Source organism: Pantherophis guttatus, chromosome 2 (genome assembly GCF_059756535.1).
Source record: "Pantherophis guttatus breed Tessera chromosome 2, ASM5975653v1, whole genome shotgun sequence".
In the NCBI taxonomy this organism is placed as follows: Eukaryota; Metazoa; Chordata; class Lepidosauria; order Squamata; family Colubridae; genus Pantherophis; species Pantherophis guttatus.
The window spans coordinates 36,818,222-36,837,983 of NC_142064.1; the positions used below are offsets into that span (position 1 = coordinate 36,818,222).

General features: G+C 37.6%; 1 protein-coding gene across 1 annotated transcript in view; it reads left to right on the plus strand.

The window, feature by feature from the left end:
- Positions 1-11,358, plus strand: part of MRPS27 (mitochondrial ribosomal protein S27) — a 45,725-nt gene extending 34,367 nt beyond the window's left edge. The window contains exons 8-11 of the mRNA XM_034441170.3: positions 1,220-1,322; positions 3,574-3,716; positions 6,537-6,683; positions 11,003-11,358. Coding sequence (XP_034297061.2) covers positions 1,220-1,322; positions 3,574-3,716; positions 6,537-6,683; positions 11,003-11,239 — 630 coding nt within the window. The 3' untranslated portion in view covers positions 11,240-11,358. The remainder of the gene's footprint in view (positions 1-1,219; positions 1,323-3,573; positions 3,717-6,536; positions 6,684-11,002) is intronic.
- The last annotated feature ends 8,404 nt before the right edge of the window (positions 11,359-19,762 follow it).

A 19,762-nucleotide genomic window follows, 5' to 3' on the forward strand; every position in this document is an offset into this window, starting at 1 on the left:
ATAATGAAATGTTTGTGGTTATGGCTAAAGAATAATAGGATTCAAATGCCGCATGTCCATACTTTCAAAATATGATTTAAAGCCAAGTTGAAGAGGCTTAACATCCTTAGGGGTAATTTAAGTTTCCAAGCTATGCCAGCTGGTATATGGCCCTTGATTGACCCCATGGTTACTCTTCCTTTTCCCCAAACATCTCCTTGGCTTCAACTGAACTAAAAAAATAGTCTTGTTTTTAAAAAAACTGGGGGGAAAAACATGGATTCACTTTTACAGTTAACTTCCTTCCTAAACTCAAGTGAAGCTCAGTTTCTTTCTGAGATTTTTAAGAAGTCTTGTATTTACACCCACAAGTGAAGGAAGTTGCTGTTATGGCCTGTTGCTGTTTTCGCATTGCTGTCCGCTTTCTCTGTGTGAGAGAGGACATGTATAGCGAGAAAAGGAGGGAAGAAATGAAAAGAAAAGCTTTCAAGTTGAAGTTAGTTCCTCATTACATTGTGGACATGCCATAAATTGTCATAGCAACAGATTAGAAGTGCTTTGACATGAGTTCATTCATGTTTTCTTTTTTGAACTTTTTTGAACTTCAGAGCAGGGATGTCCAACTCTGGCAACTTTAAGACTGTGGAGTTCATCTCCCAGAATTCCCCAGCCAGCCATGCTGAGTTGAAGTTCGTAAGAGTTTTCTTTAGACTCTAGTTTAGAGCTCTGATATTCCCTGAAGGTTACCTACCAGGGGTGAAATCCAGCAGGTTCTGACAGGTTCTGGAGAACTGGTAGCGAAAATTTTGAGCAGTTTGGAGAACCGGCAAATACCACCTCTGGCTGGCCCCAGAGTAGGGTGGGAATGGAGATTTTGCAATATCCTTCCCCAGGAGTGGGGAGGGAATGAGGATTTTGCAGTATCCTTCCCCTGGAGTGGGGTGGGAATGGAGATTTTACAATATCCTTCTCTAGTCACGCCCACCAAGCCACACCCACCAAGCCAAGCCCACAGAACCAGCTGTAAAAAAAATTGGATTTCACCACTGTTACCTACCCAAATATTAACGAGGCCCAAGCCTGCTTAGAGTTCAGCAAGCCCTAAAATGAGACCTAAACAAGGGCCCTGCCACTTGCTGAAGCACATTACAGATAGAGACTTAGTTTAACAAAGCAGAGAATTGGGAGGGATGTATAACAGGGTTATACACATTTTTCAAGCAATATTTCCTGTTTTCAGTGGGAAGAAGAGAAAAATCTTGGAGCATCTCTGTTATTAGTGGGGCTCAAGCAGACTGACACAGTAGGATTTAGTTCTCAGCTATATGGCCTTGCCCTTCTTGGTAAGTTTTAACAAATATTTAATTGAAAAAAAAGTCTGTATTGCTTTATTGATTTGTTTGGAGTAAATGGAATTTCTTCAATTAAATACTAATATGTCTTGATGCAGTACAAAATTAATACTAAATCAAGTTAAGCATATTGACATTCAGTCCACATAATGCAAAATTCACAGGCTGGCCAAAGTTCCCATGAATATTTGAAAAGCCCAAAAGGTAGAATCTATCTTTCTGTCATCCTCTCAGCCACATTCCCACAAAATGTTCATTTGAAAAAGATGATAAATGGTAACAAGTAAGCATTATTCTTTAGTTATATATGAGGAAGTCTGTTGCTATTTTCTAACTAGAGCCCCAAGATTAACAATTTTCTATGTAGCATTATAGATTCCTTTGCTGTAAGTTAACTTACTAGGAATATTAGTAGGTATTGGTTTAAAGCTGAATAGGGCCTGGACCCAACTTGAACTGGGGCCAGACTGCTCAGAGAAAGATATATTTGAAATGTCCTTCTTCTAGCCCAGTTTTCTTAAAAATTCTACTTGTACGTAAGGGGAGATTATTTCTCTAAATTCAATTATTATTTAGTATGTATTAGAAACCATAAATTAACATTCAAAGAAGAGAGAATGTTCCCTCCATGGTAGTCCATAATCCCTTCAATTTATTCTGGCATTTATCTTTTGATTAAAATTCAGCATAGAGTATCTGAATTCCCTCTATTTCAGTGTCTTTTATATTTTACAATGGCTTTATTGTGTCCATTAAAATTCCCTTGCCCTCACCTATGAATAGTTGTTAATTGGCCTACTACCTTCAGGTGAGAGAGAGGCTTTATCAAAAAGCGTTAGATAGTTACCCTTTTGCATACATTGGTTTCTCAGCTGTGATAAGAGCGAAGATGACACATCAGGATTAGATGCTGATCCTGATTTTACCTTATGGTACAGTTTAAAAAGTGCCAGTAGAGATCAAAATTGTAAACCAATTAGCACCACACTTTTATCCCACTTCAGCTATCCTTTTAAAAATCTGTCTTTGATTAGCATTTTCAAATCTTTAAAATACATCCCTGAACAGTTTAAAAAGGGATTGGCTTTAGCAAATCACTTTATTTCTGTAGACAAAAGATTCACCTGAACATTCTGAAGGTCAGAAGCTATTTTCTGTTGTGCTGTATGCATTTTGCAATTATACCAGATCTAATGGAATATATTTGTATAAAGAATAAAAGATGCTCATTTATTTATGAAATTTATATGTTGCCCGTTTCACTGGCAAGCAACATTCTCGTGCATGCAGGGACCCCTTTCTTAGTTATATTGGTGATTAGAGGTAGAGACCCTATGAGAGGTGTATGCAACGGAATTTCATTTTAATGTATGCCAATTAGTGTACATTCAAAGTGACAATAAAGTTATTCTAAGTCTAAGGCTGGTTTATAATAGTACTGTATGTTTTAATTTTTCCAATGTTTGTAATTGTTTTTACTTTATTTTAAATCTGTTTACCAGATTTAAAACTCACTAGTTGAGATGGGAACTGTATCAATCAGTCAAATAAATAAATAAGAGTATAGAACTTAATCTCAACTAGGCCAAGAAATACTTATTGAAACCAGACACTCTTTTCCGAGAAGAATTATACAGATGTTGCTTCAACATTGTTTAAAGGCCCTTTTGGTGAATTGTAGAGAACTATAAAAGCAAAGGGAGACACTGAAAAGCATTCTGAATGCATTTCTTAACATCCCTCTGGGAATTTTGTACAGCAGGGGTCCCCAACCCCCGAGCTGCGGATTGGTACCAATACATAGCCCATTGGGAAACAGCAGTTTGCAAATGGCGTGTGAGTGCACAAAGCTTCATTTGTGCATGCTCAGGATCTAGGTTGCATGCAAAAGCATACCCTCTCACTCCTCCCCACCACTGCTGCCACTGTCACTACCGCCACTGCCAGTCTAAAAGGTTAGGGACGGCTGATATACAGTACCTGCTTTCTGCTTTGAATCTAACTGCAATAATAGAGGAGGAGATTTTGTCTTCTACATAGAAGAAGGTGTGAAACTATTCCTTTCCATATCCTATAATCTCAGTTAATTTTTTCTCCCAACTCACTAGAACTCCATATTCATTTTTTAAAGAAAATGCTGACCTACTTTCTAGTATCATATTCATCACCACATCTCTTTGATCCCACGCATTAGCTTTGTTTTCTGGTTTAAGCAATGGAGTAAACGGCTATTAAATCACAGGTAAAGTGGAGCTACAGAAAGGATTGCGAGCTGTTTACCACCTAATGCCACTCATGTGGACCCCGGGATATCTGAACAGAGCCTTGAAAGTAATGGAGGATGTGGCCTTGCTTCCTGAAGATGTGAAACTTTGCCAGGAAGCAGTAAGTGAAAACTCATTTAACCAAATGTGGCCTGATCTATTTGGGACTCAGCAGCCGGGTTGCTACTATTCTTGGCACTGTTTTATATAGGTTGAATATGCATTGAAGTATTTCTTGAAAACTACTGTATCAACTGGGACTAAGAGTTTCATACAACCTTGTGGGGACGGCGGGGTGAAAGTGCTCCCTCTGCTTTTTCAATTTTTTAATTCTGTTTATTAATTGTTTTTAACTATGGCTTTTATATAATTTTATTTATTTATTATTTGTAAATCGTCAGAGTCATGTAAGAATGATGGGTGGTATAGAAAATTGATTGATAAATAAGTAAATAAATCTTCCCCTTAGAGAAAAATGTTTTCCAGAAAGCCCAGACAAATGCTTTCTTCACCCTTACCTCATTGCTGATTCTGCTTCTGGCAGTTATTGATAATGCAGCTAATTTTCCTATTCCTTGAATCTAGTAACTCTTCCCACAGTGCTGAGGAATACCAACTTCTGGAAAACACATTCAAAAACTAGTAATACAGAGTCGCTCAAATTTCCATTCAGACTTTCAGGCTTTTTGTTTGCCTGTTATCAAATAAAGGGTACAGCTACATGATTCTGTTGAAAACCATAGGGAACATGATACGAAGCCTTTTCTTTCCAAAACAGGAATTCAGATAGAAATTATATAACATAATACCAGTGGTGGGTTCCTCCCGGTTCGGCCCGGTTCCACCGAGCCGGTAGCAGTGATGATATGATGTCACCGAACCGGTTCTGCCCCACCCCCACCCATCCCCCGTATTATTCTTACCTTTTATTTGGCCCCACCTCCAATCTCTTGCTGCCTCCTGAGTCCCAGCTGATGGCTAGAGGGAAAAAAACTGTTTAAACTCTTGCCGCGGGCTTCAAAGGGCTGCCCTACAGCTGATCAGTGTTAAAAGAAAACAAATGAGTAGATCAGTGTCTGCAAAAATAAATGGGTAGATCAGTACAGCTCTGCAAGCAGTTAAAAACCTGGTAGACCAGTACCTCTGCTAAATCCTAAATAATTGTCACATGGCCATCAAGCCATGCCCACAAAATAAGCCACGCCCACAGAACCGGTAGTAAAAAATTTTAGAACCCACCCCTGCATAATACGTTGTATTCTCTTCTTGTAGTTGTTACAAACATTCAAACTATTATCAGCAAAGAGCATCTGTGACTTACTTGCAGTCAATAAAAAATCAATAGTACCGTATTTATTGGCATATAACGCGCACTGGCGTATAACACGCACCTTAATTTTAAGAGGGAAGTTTCAGGAAAAAAAGTAAATTTTAAATAAAGAACTTTGAAGCATAACAAAGGTAGTTCAAAACTTTTTAAATTAATATTTAAGCACAGTCACAATGCACTGCACACAACTGGCTCACCCACAATGTAAAAGCAGCTGTGCTAGACCCAAAATGGCCCCTGCAACAAGCAGGAACCTCACACAGCCACAAAAAGCCGAAAAAACCAACTTTCACACTTTACACACACAAAATTCCACATACAGCTTTGTGAGATTTTGTGTGTTTGTGTAGTTAGAGTGAAACACTACAGAAACACACTAAATCTCAGAAAGCTGCACAAATATTATGTTATTTTTATTTATTTTTATTTTATATAAAAGCAGCTAAATTTAAAACTTCCTAAACTTTAAATGTCTAAGTCTAAAAAAAGAACAACTAAAAAATCCCCCAATTAACTATTTTTTTTAAAGCTCCCAAAGGGGAAAAAAACTTACCCAACAGAACAGGGATCTCCAATCTTGGCAACTTTAAGACTTGTGGACTTCAACTCCCAGAATTCCTAAGTCAAGGCAGGCAGGCAGAAAGAGCTGCTCACCGATGAGCTTGATTATAGCCAGGGATATTCAGTTGATTGCTGATGCATGGATTGCGATCGTCATGCAATCAGCAACTAAGGTAAGGAAGCTGGAGGCTGGGAGAGGGGCGGGGGAGAGAAAAAGAAACTTTTTTTCTTTTACATGGCTCTGGCGATCCTGATCCTGAGTTGCCTAATTAGAAGGCAATTCAGCTGGGATGTCAGAGCTTGGCTGCTCAGAGCCATTTAAAAGGGAAAAAAGCCTCTGATGATCGCGGGGCTCAGCTGGGCATGGGGGACAGGGGCAGGGATTTTTGCTACCGGTTCTCCGAACTGCCCGCCGCCATCGCTACCTACTCGCCCGAGCCAGTCCAAACCGGGAGCATTTCACCCTGCCCAAGACCCCAACATACCCCAGGCTATCTCTAACAGTGTCTCAGATGCTGTAAACTCACCATTCGTTCTTTTTACAGTATTTTTTAATACATATCGGTGTATAACGCGCACATGCGATTTCCACATTATTTTCAAGATGAAAAAGTGCACGTTATACGCCGATAAATACGGTAATTTCAGAAAGGCCTGGTCTCCTTCATTCAACCAACATACAAACACTGAAAACCCAACTTAAAAATTCTTAATATTTTCAGTCTTTTAAAACTATTTTGGTCTTTAAATATTTGTTATATATTGTTGTTTTATATTTTCAGTTTACAATACATGCTTTCCATAAAGTTAAACCCTATTCTGCAGTTAAAACCATAGTTTTGGAAAAAAACAAAAACAAAAAATTAAGATATTACATCCTATTTTCAATCTACTGTTCAAATTTAATTCCTAACTTTTGTTTGGCTTTTAATTTTAATGTTCTCAAAATGTTAAGGAAGATGCATAAACTGTGAAAAGATATCCGCACATATGACACTTTCTTATGTTATTTTAAGCCATCCACGACATTTTTGCTCTTTTGCTGCAAAGGTTGATGTTCTGGGAGACATTTTGCACCCAGCACCTGAACCCAAGGTTTCTCCAGAAGACCCCAAGGATTCAGAAGAAGCACCAAAACAAACGCCACCAGAAGAAAACGAGGTGCTTCGACTGCCTGAATATCTAAACCGTTTTAAGGTATGCAGTTTCCTTCCACTTCTGGTTTTTTTCCCCTCCTGAGGAAATAAGACTTCATTGCTACCCCACTAGTAATGGCACCAGGTTCTTGGGTATTGATGCTAAGCTACTTTCTTACTGTTTCAGACAGGAATTTGCCTGGAGAAAATCATGTTCAGTGTCATTTTTCTACTACCTGGTTGCTGAGAATCTGTTTTTACTTTTCATATACCTGCCTTAATAAGTGAAACGCCTAATAATTAAAATGAAATGTCACTCCTAACCTCATGTCCTTTGCATCATATATCTGCTGGAAAGTTTTCCCGTAATTCTCATTTCATTATGGGATATAGAAAATGTGTATCACAGGATCATATTTATTCTTTTTAGACCCTCATCATCTCAAAATGCTTTAGATTTATTAGTTTCCCTCCTTCAGAAGGCTTTAGATTTATTAGCTTCCTTCACTTTGACTAGTTATTGAATGACATCTTTATGTAAGTGATTACATAGAGCTGATATACCTTAATGGTTAGAATGTTGGACTACACCTGTTAGATAAAGACCCAAGTTGAAGTTCACTGTTTGTTGAAGGATTTTAAAATGTCATCTCAAATCTAATTTCCTCATACAGTAGTTTCTGTATGGTTTCTCCTAGGTATACTATCACCTCCTAAGAAAAAGCTAGATATACTGTACTCTATACTGTATATCTTTTAAGGCAGAGGTGTCAAACTCAATCTGATTGAGGGCCGCATCAGGGTTGTGTGCCAAGGGGAGCGTGCCTGTGGGGTGGGGGGGGCATGGGCAGCTCAACCTCACTCGTTGAGGCTCTGTTTTCAGCCACAATGACCTCATGCAGCCTTCTGCCAGCTAAAACGGAGCCCTGGCGGGCCACACATGGCCTCCCCAAGTTCTGTTTTTGCTGGCAGAGGGCTGCAGGAGGCCATCGCGGCCGAAAATGGAGCCTGGGAGGGCCACACACAGCTCTCCCGATCTCCATTTTTGCTGGCAGGCATCACGGGCCGGTTCTTCATTGTTTCTAGGGTGGCCCTGCGGGCTCGATCTAAACACACCACAGGCCGAATCTAGCCCACTGGCCTTGAGTTTGACATCCCCGGGCTCAATTGAAGTCTAAATAATCAGAAGTCACCAGGATTGAGAAAAGATTATAAAATATTGAATGTTTTATCAGTACCTAAAATATCTGTCAAGTGTTTGACAGTCATCTTGCCTGTCTCACCATTAGGACTCATGAGCCCTGGTGGCACAGTGGTTAGAATGCAGTATTGCAGACTAACTTTGTCCATAGCCTGGAGTTTGATCCTGATGTGGGCTTCAGGTTGACTCAGCCTTCTATCTGTCCGAGGCCAGTAAAATTAGAGCCCAGATTGTTGGGGCAATATGCTGACATTGTAAACTGCTCAGAGTGTGCTGTAGAGCACTATGGAACAGTAAGTCTAAGATCTATTGCTGTTGCTAACCATTAGGGCATTAAATTAAACTAAAAGGGTAAGGATGGCAAAAGTCCAAGACCTAATATGCATCCAAAGATTAGGACAAAGAAAGCAGAACACAAAGGAGAAGAGGAGACTAGGATGAGTTTTGCACAATACCAAGTGTCAATAGATCAGAATGCTGCTATTTCTGCACTAATACATGGCGATTGTGAAGGAAATAGGGAGAACAAGAGATCCTAATTCAGGAAAACAAAGACAAATATAAAGTGATTGGTATCACTGAAACATATTGGGATGATAGTCATGATTGGCACATAGCCATGGCAGTCTGTAGTTTATTCAAAAGGAACAGACCTTCAAAAGGAAGGATGGAGGGATGCTACATGGTACATAAAAGAAAAATGTACTTGAACAGAAATTCAGCAGAGCATGTTGAAAGTATCTGGGAATAATAATGAGAGATAAAGAGAAAATGACGCCACTTTGGGAGTTTTGTATAGACAACCAGGGCAAGCAGAAAAAATAAATGACGCCTTTCTACATCTGGTAACCAGTTTTCAAAGATGTATGCAGTAACGATGATGCTTAGTTTTCAGTTATTTTGATCATCTGATGGGAATCTAACTTTGCCAAGAGTTAGAGGCCCAAATTATTCTTGCTCTCTCTTACTGGGAGCTTCATTGGTCAGAAGGTGGAAAATACAACTGGGAAATTCTACAAAATGGTATATTTCAGGGGCAGTCTCAAACAGTCCCCACAAGAAAGAAAAACAGGAATGATCTAAAGAGGCCAACATGAATACATGTAGAGTTCTCTAAAACATTAAAGGAAAAAGAGGGGATGGAAGGAGGGGGACATACCTGAAGAAGACTGCAAGATGGTCTTCTAAAATTGTAGGAACTCTGTTAGAATAGCTAAATTTCAGAATGAGCCAAAGCTTGCAGGAGATATAAAAATAACGAGTGTTCTTGAGTATGCGGAACTACTGACTCCTGTTTTTGTGACTGTCTTCCATTAGAAGAGGAATGGTCAGCATTATGCCACCAGAAGTATGGGGAAACTGCAGTATAAAATAGGCAAAAGAGAAATAAACTAAATTTAACCAGGGCCAGATAGATTACTGAAGATACTAAGCAGAGGTCATTTCAGAGTCATTTTACTAATATTTGAGAACACTTGGAGTAAAATTTCGGAGGTTGGGAGGAGAGCAAATGTCATCCTCATCTTCCAAAAGAGAAACTATAAACTACCAGCTGCTGAATCAATGAGAGTTTAGTACCAGTTATATTTTGGTGATTCAACTATTCGTTTGAATTCCTGGCCGAATTAAAGGTTCATGTATTAAGTGAATGATAGAAAATGATTAATAATATAGTTGTACAGAGAATTAAGAGTCATTTATTCAGTAGGCTGTGGTCTAAGAAATTTAGAAGACTGGTTTACTATGCGTCTTATTTGACCATATTAGTTTAGTTAGTTATTAGTTTAGTTTATTGATTAGCCCATAATCCATATTAAAATACAGAGTCTAAACAAAATGATTAATAAAATTCTATCAAAACAATTTAAAATGAAATTGAAGTAAAATACAATAATTTAATATATAGATAAGTAACATAAGATAAAACTATATTTCAGTATCACCACTAAAATCTACTGACTTATTATTAAATATTATTCTTATTAAAAACCAATGCCAGCTAATCCTTTGGTTTATAAATTATATTAATTCATTTACTGTAAGTATCTTTATTGGGAAAAAAACCACACAGAATTTTTAAATTGCTGGTGTTCAAATTTTCTGAGATAGTTTTCTTCTCGTTCTCTGAGGTGTTTCTCTTTTAAGGCAATTAAGTTGCCTTCTGAAGTCAAGCTGTCCTATAAAAATATCCCTAATTACAAATGACCCCGCATCTTAAAGCACATAAGCGGATTTTTTTTTTATGATTCATCACTGCAGTGGGTTGCAAGAAATACTGCACCATCTATTTGATGATGGAATGTCCTGTCTGGCCTAGGTCCCTCCTTTCAACCCACTCTTGTGTACCCCAGAGGCAGGATGAAAGCATTTTCAACAGCTGCCTACACAGAGCTGAGCATAACTTCAAAAACACCTTTAGAGAAAGGCCATATAGGAATCTACCACACAATAGCATAAAGAAGCTGGGATCTCTTCATTATACAATTGATACTTTAATTATTCCCATCTGTTAGCTGTAAGGTTGGTTGAAGCAACTTGGCATAAGTCTTTGCCTCAGCAGGGTGCCTACAGGGTGGGACCAGAGAACTCTAAAACATTGGGATGGCTGGCAAGCCATTTGTCAATTTTAGGGCAATGAGCTTTCGTTAAGCTTTATTAATGCTTTTAGTAGCTCAGCCTACTCCAGCACTTAGCCAAACTAAAAACTAATAAATTTTGTCTCTGCTTTGTATTACTAAATAATATATTTTGTTTTTACAAAAAAAAAACCCTAACTTATATATGTCAGTGTTTATTTATTTATTGGATTTATAGGGCTGCCCAATTCAAACAATATGAATCTGGGAGGGTAGATTACAGCAAAACAACAACAACAAAGACTACACAAACACAAACAACAACAGTACCCCACCACGTAATGCTAAAAAGCCTATCCAATATCTGAAATATAAACCATTTGTTTAGTTTTTCCTTTTGGGAAAGGCTGAATGCTCATTTATTGTGGCCAGGGCAATTTTCCAAGAATAAATGTGAATCAGCCGTAATAGGCCAGTTATAAAATGTGAAATTCCAGTTCCAAAGGAAGGAAAGATTATATGGGCCAGACCAGTCTATTGTTGAAGTAGTGAAACTGATTAACTGTTTCTTTTTCTTTCTCTCTCTTATGCCAACCATGACAGGAGCTGAATTCTAAACTCCACTCCCTTGGCAAGGTGGAATCTAGGAAGCTGTTAACCCTAACTACTCAACTTGTTGAGGAGAAACTACCAGCATCTGAAGAAGACATTACAAAATACAAAGAGAAACTTGAGGAGTGGGAGAAAGAACGAACGATGCTGATTGAAAGGGAGCAAGAAATGAAAGCAAAAGCTAAGGAAATGATGGAAATTAAAAAAAAAGCAAGCGCAGCCACATGATGCTTTTGCTGGCAGACTTCCATTATGCCTCAGATTGTCTTGGCAATAAACAGTCTCACCCTGTCTTGTACTTTATACAGACTTGGCTTGTCTACACATTAAATCTTTACATGATCCAAGCTATATGTATCCTTTCTCCAAACTCTATTATTATTACTGTTCTTCTGAAAGTATACATTACCTCTGTTGTGTCTGAAAACAAGGTTTGTGATTTAATCAAATTGTTCCTTTCTGAAATGTTGAGGTGAGATAATACGTTCAGAAGGACCATAGGCATCGTCAGCATATGCTATTTTTCATGATAGTTACTGACAAGAATTGCTGGTAGCTTAGAAATCAAAGAAAACAATAAATAAATGTAATTTGAACGTGTACATATATTCATGCATATTCTGTTATTTCTAGATCAAAGCACAGTTTCCCAACTTTCCAACTTGGGAGTTAAAGAGTAGTTTAGAGAATCAGAAATAATCTATTATGCCATGATCTGTGAATATTAATCTGGATCAGCCTTCTCAACCCTTGAAATAGGTCAGATTGCAACTCCTATTACTAACGAATATGAGAGAAAGAGGCTGACCTGGACTCTACCTAGGAGTACACCATACACCTTTAAAATAAAACATAGTAAAATCTCAGTAAAATAAATCTGTTCATTTTGTTATGTCAATCTTCTTGCCAAAGTTGATGTTTAAACATAAAACTAAAAACGCCATCAGGAGCTAATACACCTGGAAGAATGCAATAAATTTAGTTCCTGATTGCTGATTAATTGATTTGTTTGTTTTTAGTTAGCATTTTGTATTTTATTTTTATATCTTTGTTTACTGGTTTATTGTATGCCATACAGTTCCTCGTTGTTCAAATTGGGCAGCCATTTATAAACTTTAAGTATACAGGTAGATCTCTACTTACGACCACAACTGAGTCCAAAATTTCTGTTGCTAAGTGAGACATTTCTTAAGTGAGTTTTCCTCCATTTTATGACTTTTCTTGCCACAGTTGTTAAGAGAACTTCTGCAGGTCTTAAGTTAGTAACACAGTTGTTAAGTGAATCTAGCTTCCTCATTGATTTTGCTTGTCAGGAGGTTGCAAAAGGAGATCACATGACCTTAGGACATTGCAGCCATCATAGATATGAGTCAGTTTTCATGGGATGCTGAAATGGTCATGTGAAAAACGATCATAAGTCACTTTTTCAGTGCCATTGTAACTTTGAACGGTCACTTAATGAACTGTCGTAAGTCAACATAAGCCAAGTCAGTGAAGAAGCCAACAGTAAGTCAGAGGTTGTGACCATGTGAGGTCTTTGCTTATCATCCCACATGGTCCTTTCCTAATGACAGCAATAAAACCATCGGAACTTATTTGATGATTACAATTTTATAGTTCCCATTTCACTTATACAGCAACTTTGAGTGGTTTACGATATGATTAAAAAATAAAAAAGTACTACAGGACAATTAAAATTAGAAGAGTTAAATAAAAAAGTTAAAAACCAAGACAGTTGGGGGTGAGGGGGGGGCTGGAAGTGGGAATCTTCTCTATCAAGTCAGATGTCCCCAATGTAACAAGCCCCTGTCAGTGACCCAAACCAAGTGGCAGAGCCAAGTTTTCAGGAGTTTCGTGTATGTTTGTGTGTAGACTTCATCTCCAACAGGAGACTATTCCCGAGGCTGGGGCCCACACCAGAAAAGGAATTGCCATCACTAAGCACTAACTCATCTGATGTTGCACTTTATGTCCTTGGTACTTAGCAATGGCAATTCCAGTTCCAATTGTCATTGTTAACCTAAAACTACCTGCATACATTATGTTACATTATGCAGGGGTGTCCAACTCTATTTCTTTGAGAGCCGCATCAGGACCTCGGAGAGCCAGGGTGGGCATGGTTAGCTTGACATCACTCATGTCGGGGATGCCTGTGGTGGCCCGAGCTCTCTGTCAGCAAAAATGGGCTCCTGAGCTCCATTTTTGGATGCGATGGCTTCCTGCAACCCTCTGCCAGCGAAAATGACTAGCACTGTGAGCCAGTCCTTTGCTGTTTCCAGGGTGGTCCTGTGGGCCAAATCTAAGCACTTGGCAGGCTGCATCCGTCCCACAGGCCTTGAGTTTGACACCCCTGTTCTAGAGCAAGAAGGCCACTAAGAAGGTACCTGTTACTTTCTAGAAATGATATTGCATTAGATATTATATGTTAAGAGCAGCTAGGACAGGATCATTTGGGATCCTGTTGCATCAGATACTGAGGTCTAACTGGCTTAGGCCCAGGGTATCTGCAGGATCATCTCCTGCTTTCCTCCCACCGTCCGGTGCGCTCTCACAGAGCGGGCCTCCTCAGGGTGCTGTCAGCCAGACAATGTCGGCTGGCGGCCCACAGGGGGAGAGCATTCTCTGTGGGAGCGCCGATCCTCTGGAATGGGTTGCCCACCGGCCTCAGGACAGCCCCGGACCTCCTCTCCTTCCGCCGCGAATTGAAGACGTGGCTTTTTCACCAAATGGGCTGAATCCGTAGGGGTGATTTTCAAATTTTAATAATTTTTAATTGAATTTAATTTAACTTTAAACTGATTTTAAATTGTTTATGTAATTCTTTGTTTTGTTTTGTAAGCCGCCCTGAGTCCTACGGGAGAAGGACAGCATATAAATTACATAAATAAATAAATAAAAATAAATAACTTATACTGATTTATAGACTGAACCATAGCAACTACTAATGGGAATTGCCCTCCATCACTCTCGTTTGTTCCAACTTTATCATTTATTGCAGTTATGGTTTCTATCTTTTCTGTTTTTCAGAGTCCTATTTTCTATAGAACCAGCCAATTTGCCTTCGCTGTCTTTTATTCAGAGAATGTCACAAATTAGCTGCTTCAGCCCCTCCAAACTTGCTTTTCTCATTCCAGATTTTCTAGAAATCTCTATCAAATTCTTTATTTGATTTTTCCTTTTTCCCTCCATTTCCTGTCTTAGTCAAATGATTAGACAAGCATGCTAAAAAGTAGCCTTTAATCTAGTGAAAGAGAACCAGTTTAGGGTAATAGTAAAGGCAGCAGGCTAGAAACCAGGAGACTGAGTTCTAGTTCCACCTTCAACACAAAGCCAGCTGAGTATTCCTCAATAGGTCACTCTCTCAGCCCCAGGAAGGAGGCGTTGGCAAGAAACCATGTCTGAAAATCTTGCCAAGAAAACCGCAAGATCTAATCTAGGAGTCACCAAGGATCAACACTGCTGGAAGGTGTGTGTGTACCAAATACGTCTCTGCATTTTTGGAAATGATATCCTCCATAAACTGAGAATTCAATTTGACATCTATCTTGCTTATAACTGAGTGAGAATTCGATTGTGCCGCATCATTTGTTAACCAAATGACTAAAAGAAAATGTTACCTGCAAGATTTATGACCTGTGACCTTATGATCAATGATCACTTCATTTGGTCTTCAAGAGGATTTCCAGCATTTATGAGCATAAATGCTACCATAATTGCCATAAAACCCTAAATTCTGTCAGCAGAGTTCTAATTGCATTTCAGATTAGCTAATCTTGACTCTCAATTGTTAAAGACTAGTGAATTTATTTTTCATGTCAGGTTAATAAGCAGAACTGTCAATAAGATTAGCCATTGTTGCACTGCTGATCTTAGCACCACTTATAGTACCATATTCCAGAATATAATTCCTGTTTCAATTTTACATGTATAAATGGTTTCATGTTTATGCAGTATTTTATGATCTAAAATCTATATTGGAAATAAATGTATTGTTTGGCAGTTCGAATCTCACCAGGCTCAAGATTGACTCAGCCTTCTATCCTTCCGAGGTCTGTAAAATGAGAACCCAGATTGTTGGGGGCAATATGTTGATTGTAAACTGCTTAGAGTGAGCTGTAAAGCACTGTGAAGTGGTATATAAGTCTAAGTGCTATTGCTATTGGTTGTTATGGTATGTGCAGTCCAATGAGTTAACTCCCAGATAAATGTGTATAGGATTGCCATTTGAATTTATCAATTCTTGGTTATCAATTTTTTAAAATAATGTAAGCATCTCTTTTTAAAGAGATGTAATTTTTTCATTCCTGAATTGCAGGTACATAGAGCACATCATAAAATGAATGTCTTATGTGGGCAATGTATCCCTGTACTTACTGTACTTTGCTTATAATACAGGGCTGTTTTAAAAAGTAGCATGAAAGCACATCTTCACACACTCACACACACACACACACACACACACACGTAAAGATATGCTTTCATGCTACTTTTTAAAAGAGTCCTGTATTATAAGCAAAGTCTTAAACCAAAGTCTTTTGCTTTGACTTTGTCTAGTTACACATTCAGAAAATGTAAGATCATTTGCATATTTAATTTGATATGCCGATTGCCAATTCAAATTCACAGTATACTTAAATACTTCAATGAATAGGAAAGCATATACACTTTCAGTCCATTAAAGAAATCCAGTGTCCATATTTAAAGGAAGGAAAATAGTGATTTCCTTTGGTCTCAGATCACTGTTAGTGCTTGGCTGTCCCAGAATCAGGATAATATCACTACAACTGGTAATTAAAAATTAATAAACCTATTCATAGAGAATACAACAATCTCTCATCTAGTCATAGCCGAGTAGAAATGAATAGTGTATATTGAATTTGCTCTCTTAAATGTGCAAAATTATTAGTCTTTGTCCTCTGAATTGCTGCCCAAGATTACACGACTAATGTCTCTTCATGTTTGAGCATCCGTTTCTTTAGCTCCTAATTTCAAGAAACCTGAGTCAAAGATGTAACACCAGTGGGGTTGTTAAAATATTGGATTTGTTGGATATAGTATAAAACACTGGAATGTTGGAGACCAACATTCAAGCAATCCTCAGTCATGAACTTTTAGAGTTAGAGTCTCTCATCCTCTCAGAGGTTTCATAGGTTTCTCATGGATCAAAATGAAAAGACAACCTCCCTGCTGATTACCTTAGTCTCCAAGAAATAAGGCAGAATATAAATTTAATATATTTACATTAAACTAAGTTTAGTCAATCAAAAAACTTCCTTATGTGATAGGATATTCTATTTACAAGGAGGCTTAAGCAGAAGTGACTGTTTGGCCAGAAGACACATGTGGCCTTTCAGACCTTCTTTAAAAAGTCTTTGAATTGAGATTGAACATACAATGTCAAGTACTGTTTTTGGAACCTAAGCGGATTTAGGACCAAATATCCCATTTTCCTGACAACATATTGAAAGGCTGTGTTGGCAAGCAAGCTGTTTAATTGAATAAATAATTGTTCATTAATTTTTGTATAATTTCCCCAGTGCTTCTGTAGATTCTGCCAGAGTGAATACAAATTGTTAATATATTATTGGTGGAATCTTTCGAGTCATATTGGGGTTTCTCATTATTAAAGTATTCAATTTTTTAGTAGGTCAAGTTGGTGAGAATTGATAATACCGCTTCAGTATGACCCTAAATTACAGTGGTTTAACTCTACCTTCAAAGCAAGGTAAGTACTGAGTTTTTACTTAGCCAACCTGGACAATAGAAAGAGGTGCTGAAAAGTTGTAGTTTGGCAAACACTGGACAGCAGGTGAAACGGATTAGAGCTCCAAAATTAATACTTCACAAGCACCCCATTGAAATAGAAAAGTCTGTTTGTGAAAATGATATAATTATATAGTTTTTACTTATTCTAGACAGTTCCATTGACCAGAACATTTACTATAAATGTGTGTGTGTGTATAAAAAGGGAATTGCATTGTGATTTTTTAGATAGAAATTGCATCTTTAATATACAAATAAAAGAAAACCCAACAACACCTGAACTATTTTAATTTTTTATTGTGGAACTGAGCTTATTTCCTTTACATCAAATATCCTCAATGGTAGAGGGGATATTGCACACAAATATCATAAAAGCACTACATATTACTTTCACTGGAAACTAATTTTCTACTTTAGATATGACTTGATAGGATAGAGGTGATGAAGGATTATAAGACATAAAACCATACACAGCTGCAGACTGACACAAACAAGACCGTTCAGAACAAGAGAGAGGAGTGAGGTGCTTCTCAGCCACGACAAGACTTTCTCTCCATGGTTTGGAAGAATCAAATGGCTGCAGGCCATCATGTGAAAGCATCCTGGACTTTTAGAACTGTGCTTTTTCTGGTGTGATTACAGCCCAGTCTTGTATGAATAGAACAGTCGCTCTGGGCAACTAGAGCTCCTAAACTAATTTAGTGCAGAGAAACAATTCCCCCCCAAATGTTCAAGGTTTTGATGCTGCTTTCTTATTTTGTTATTTTTATAAGATCACAACAAATATTTTTGTTTCTTAAAAAATGAAGCAAACATCCTTAACAAGGCAAGCAATGCAGTTTCCAAATGTATATAAACGATTAGACCAATTTTTGTGTTTTCTTCTACTGTCAAGGAGCACTTACAATTTTTTGGTAAATTTAAATATAACATTTCCCCATTACTAATATTTCTAGACTACAAAAAAATTCTATTATCTGTGAGCTAGAACTTACATATGGAGAAAAGGGCTATGGCCATTGCCCCACTAGTGAGGGTCTTAAGCATGTTTTCATAGCATCATCCACTTATCATTGAAGTGATGTAAAATCTGTCCTCATTATTGTTAATCATGGCACGTCAATGTTGGGATGATTCTAGAAGTTGCTTGCTAGTGGAGAAATGACCCATGATGTAGGAAATGCAGAATTAACTCCTTGAAGCTAAGCCAGGAGTTCTTGGAATGTTTTCCTTAACTAACAGCTTCTTAGTTCTGTGTTGCAAGGTTCCTAAACTGCTTTAATCTATTGAAGACAGCTAAATATATTTGTATACACATTTGGATTCATTCACTACTGTATGTGAAGTTAAACACAAATCATGAAGAATGAAAGATTAATTAAAAACGTAGTTGCAGAAATTAGACCCACCATAGGAAAATGTAAAGGCATGCAAAAGATCTGTTTTAAGTTTGAATGTGACCTCAACTAAACTGCTGTCACTGAATTTTATTCAGTGGGAAAGTACTATAACAGCACAATGAGGGGAATGTTACCAATGGTAAAATTTTCTGGAATGCATACAGCACTCTACTCTTGTTTCATTAATTAATATTGAATTATTAATTTAATTAATATTGAACCATGCTTCTAGTAATCTGTGCTGAGTAACAGAGCACAATATCGGTATTCATGGTACTTCAGATTGACTGTCACTATACTAACTATGTAGGGCAGTGACTAACACAACTATTAGTTCCATTTAGTTTAGTCTAGAGGAGCTTCCTAAAACAACAGTAACAGAAATCCAGAATTGAGTGCCATTCAAATTCAGTCCTGATTGCCATTCAAAACCCTATGCCTGCTTGTTCAAAAACAATTGTTTATGAACTGTATAGCCTACTACTATAGCTTTATTCAGAAACTTAAAAAAGAAAATATAGGCTTGGATCTAAAAGGCACATCAACTCATATGCAGGGCAAATGCCAATGTCATGCCCACTACATGTCCCTGTACTTTCAGAAGTATTCCTGAAATTTTCCTCAACTCTCAGGAGCAAGTTGTCAGAAAACAGAACATTAAAAAGAGTTCTAATGCTAGAATCAATGATGCAAAATGAGATCTTTGAGAGGTGATGCAAAATGAGACCTTTGAGCAAAGCTACACTAACTGGTACTTCCACCCCAAAAAACCCAAGAGTTATTGGACTATAAATTCTCAAACTTTGCAATTAGCATGCTGGCTGACAATGCTGGAAGTTGTAATCCACTGATTTGGACACCAGTAAGATAGGGAAGGCTGTCATAAGAGAATATATGTTCCCATAAAAATCAAGATTTGCCAAATTAAAGATTAGAGTTAGGTCCTTCAACCATTTGGAAGCTTAAAGTAAAAGGGAAAATTTAGACAAAGAAAAATCCCAATCCAACTACATTTCTGAGTCTATACTAAAATGATTACAAGAGGATCAATAATGGGCTTAAAGTGTGAAGGAGTATCAAGGCCAAATTTGAACTCCATTAAGGTGATAATCCTATATATGTTTATTGAGAATAAGTCCTACTGCACACAACAAAGTTGATTTCTGATACGGCATACATAATTATCTGGCATGCTGATTTCAGACAATTGCTTCAACAGGCCTATTGATGTACACATCTGCTATGTTTTCACTTTTTGGAGACAGCAAATTAATTTCCCTTTTGCATTTAAATATATATATAATATTGTTTATTGAGTATAAACTAAAAATAATCCTCATAGAAGTTCAGTTCAAAACAGACTGATAACCTCTATGATCTAGTCAGTTTTTTGTCTTATTGTTAACATTTTCTTTTCTTTTTCTTTTTTCTTTGGCAAGAAGAAAATTAAACATATTCCTGCTGGGTAAATCCTTTAAATTTTGCTTAAAAACCGCAAATTGGAGGGAGGGGGTTCATAAAATTAATTCATCTTGAAGCAAGAGATTTTGATGCAGGTTGCTCAAATGGATGGGACTGAAGGCCTAGG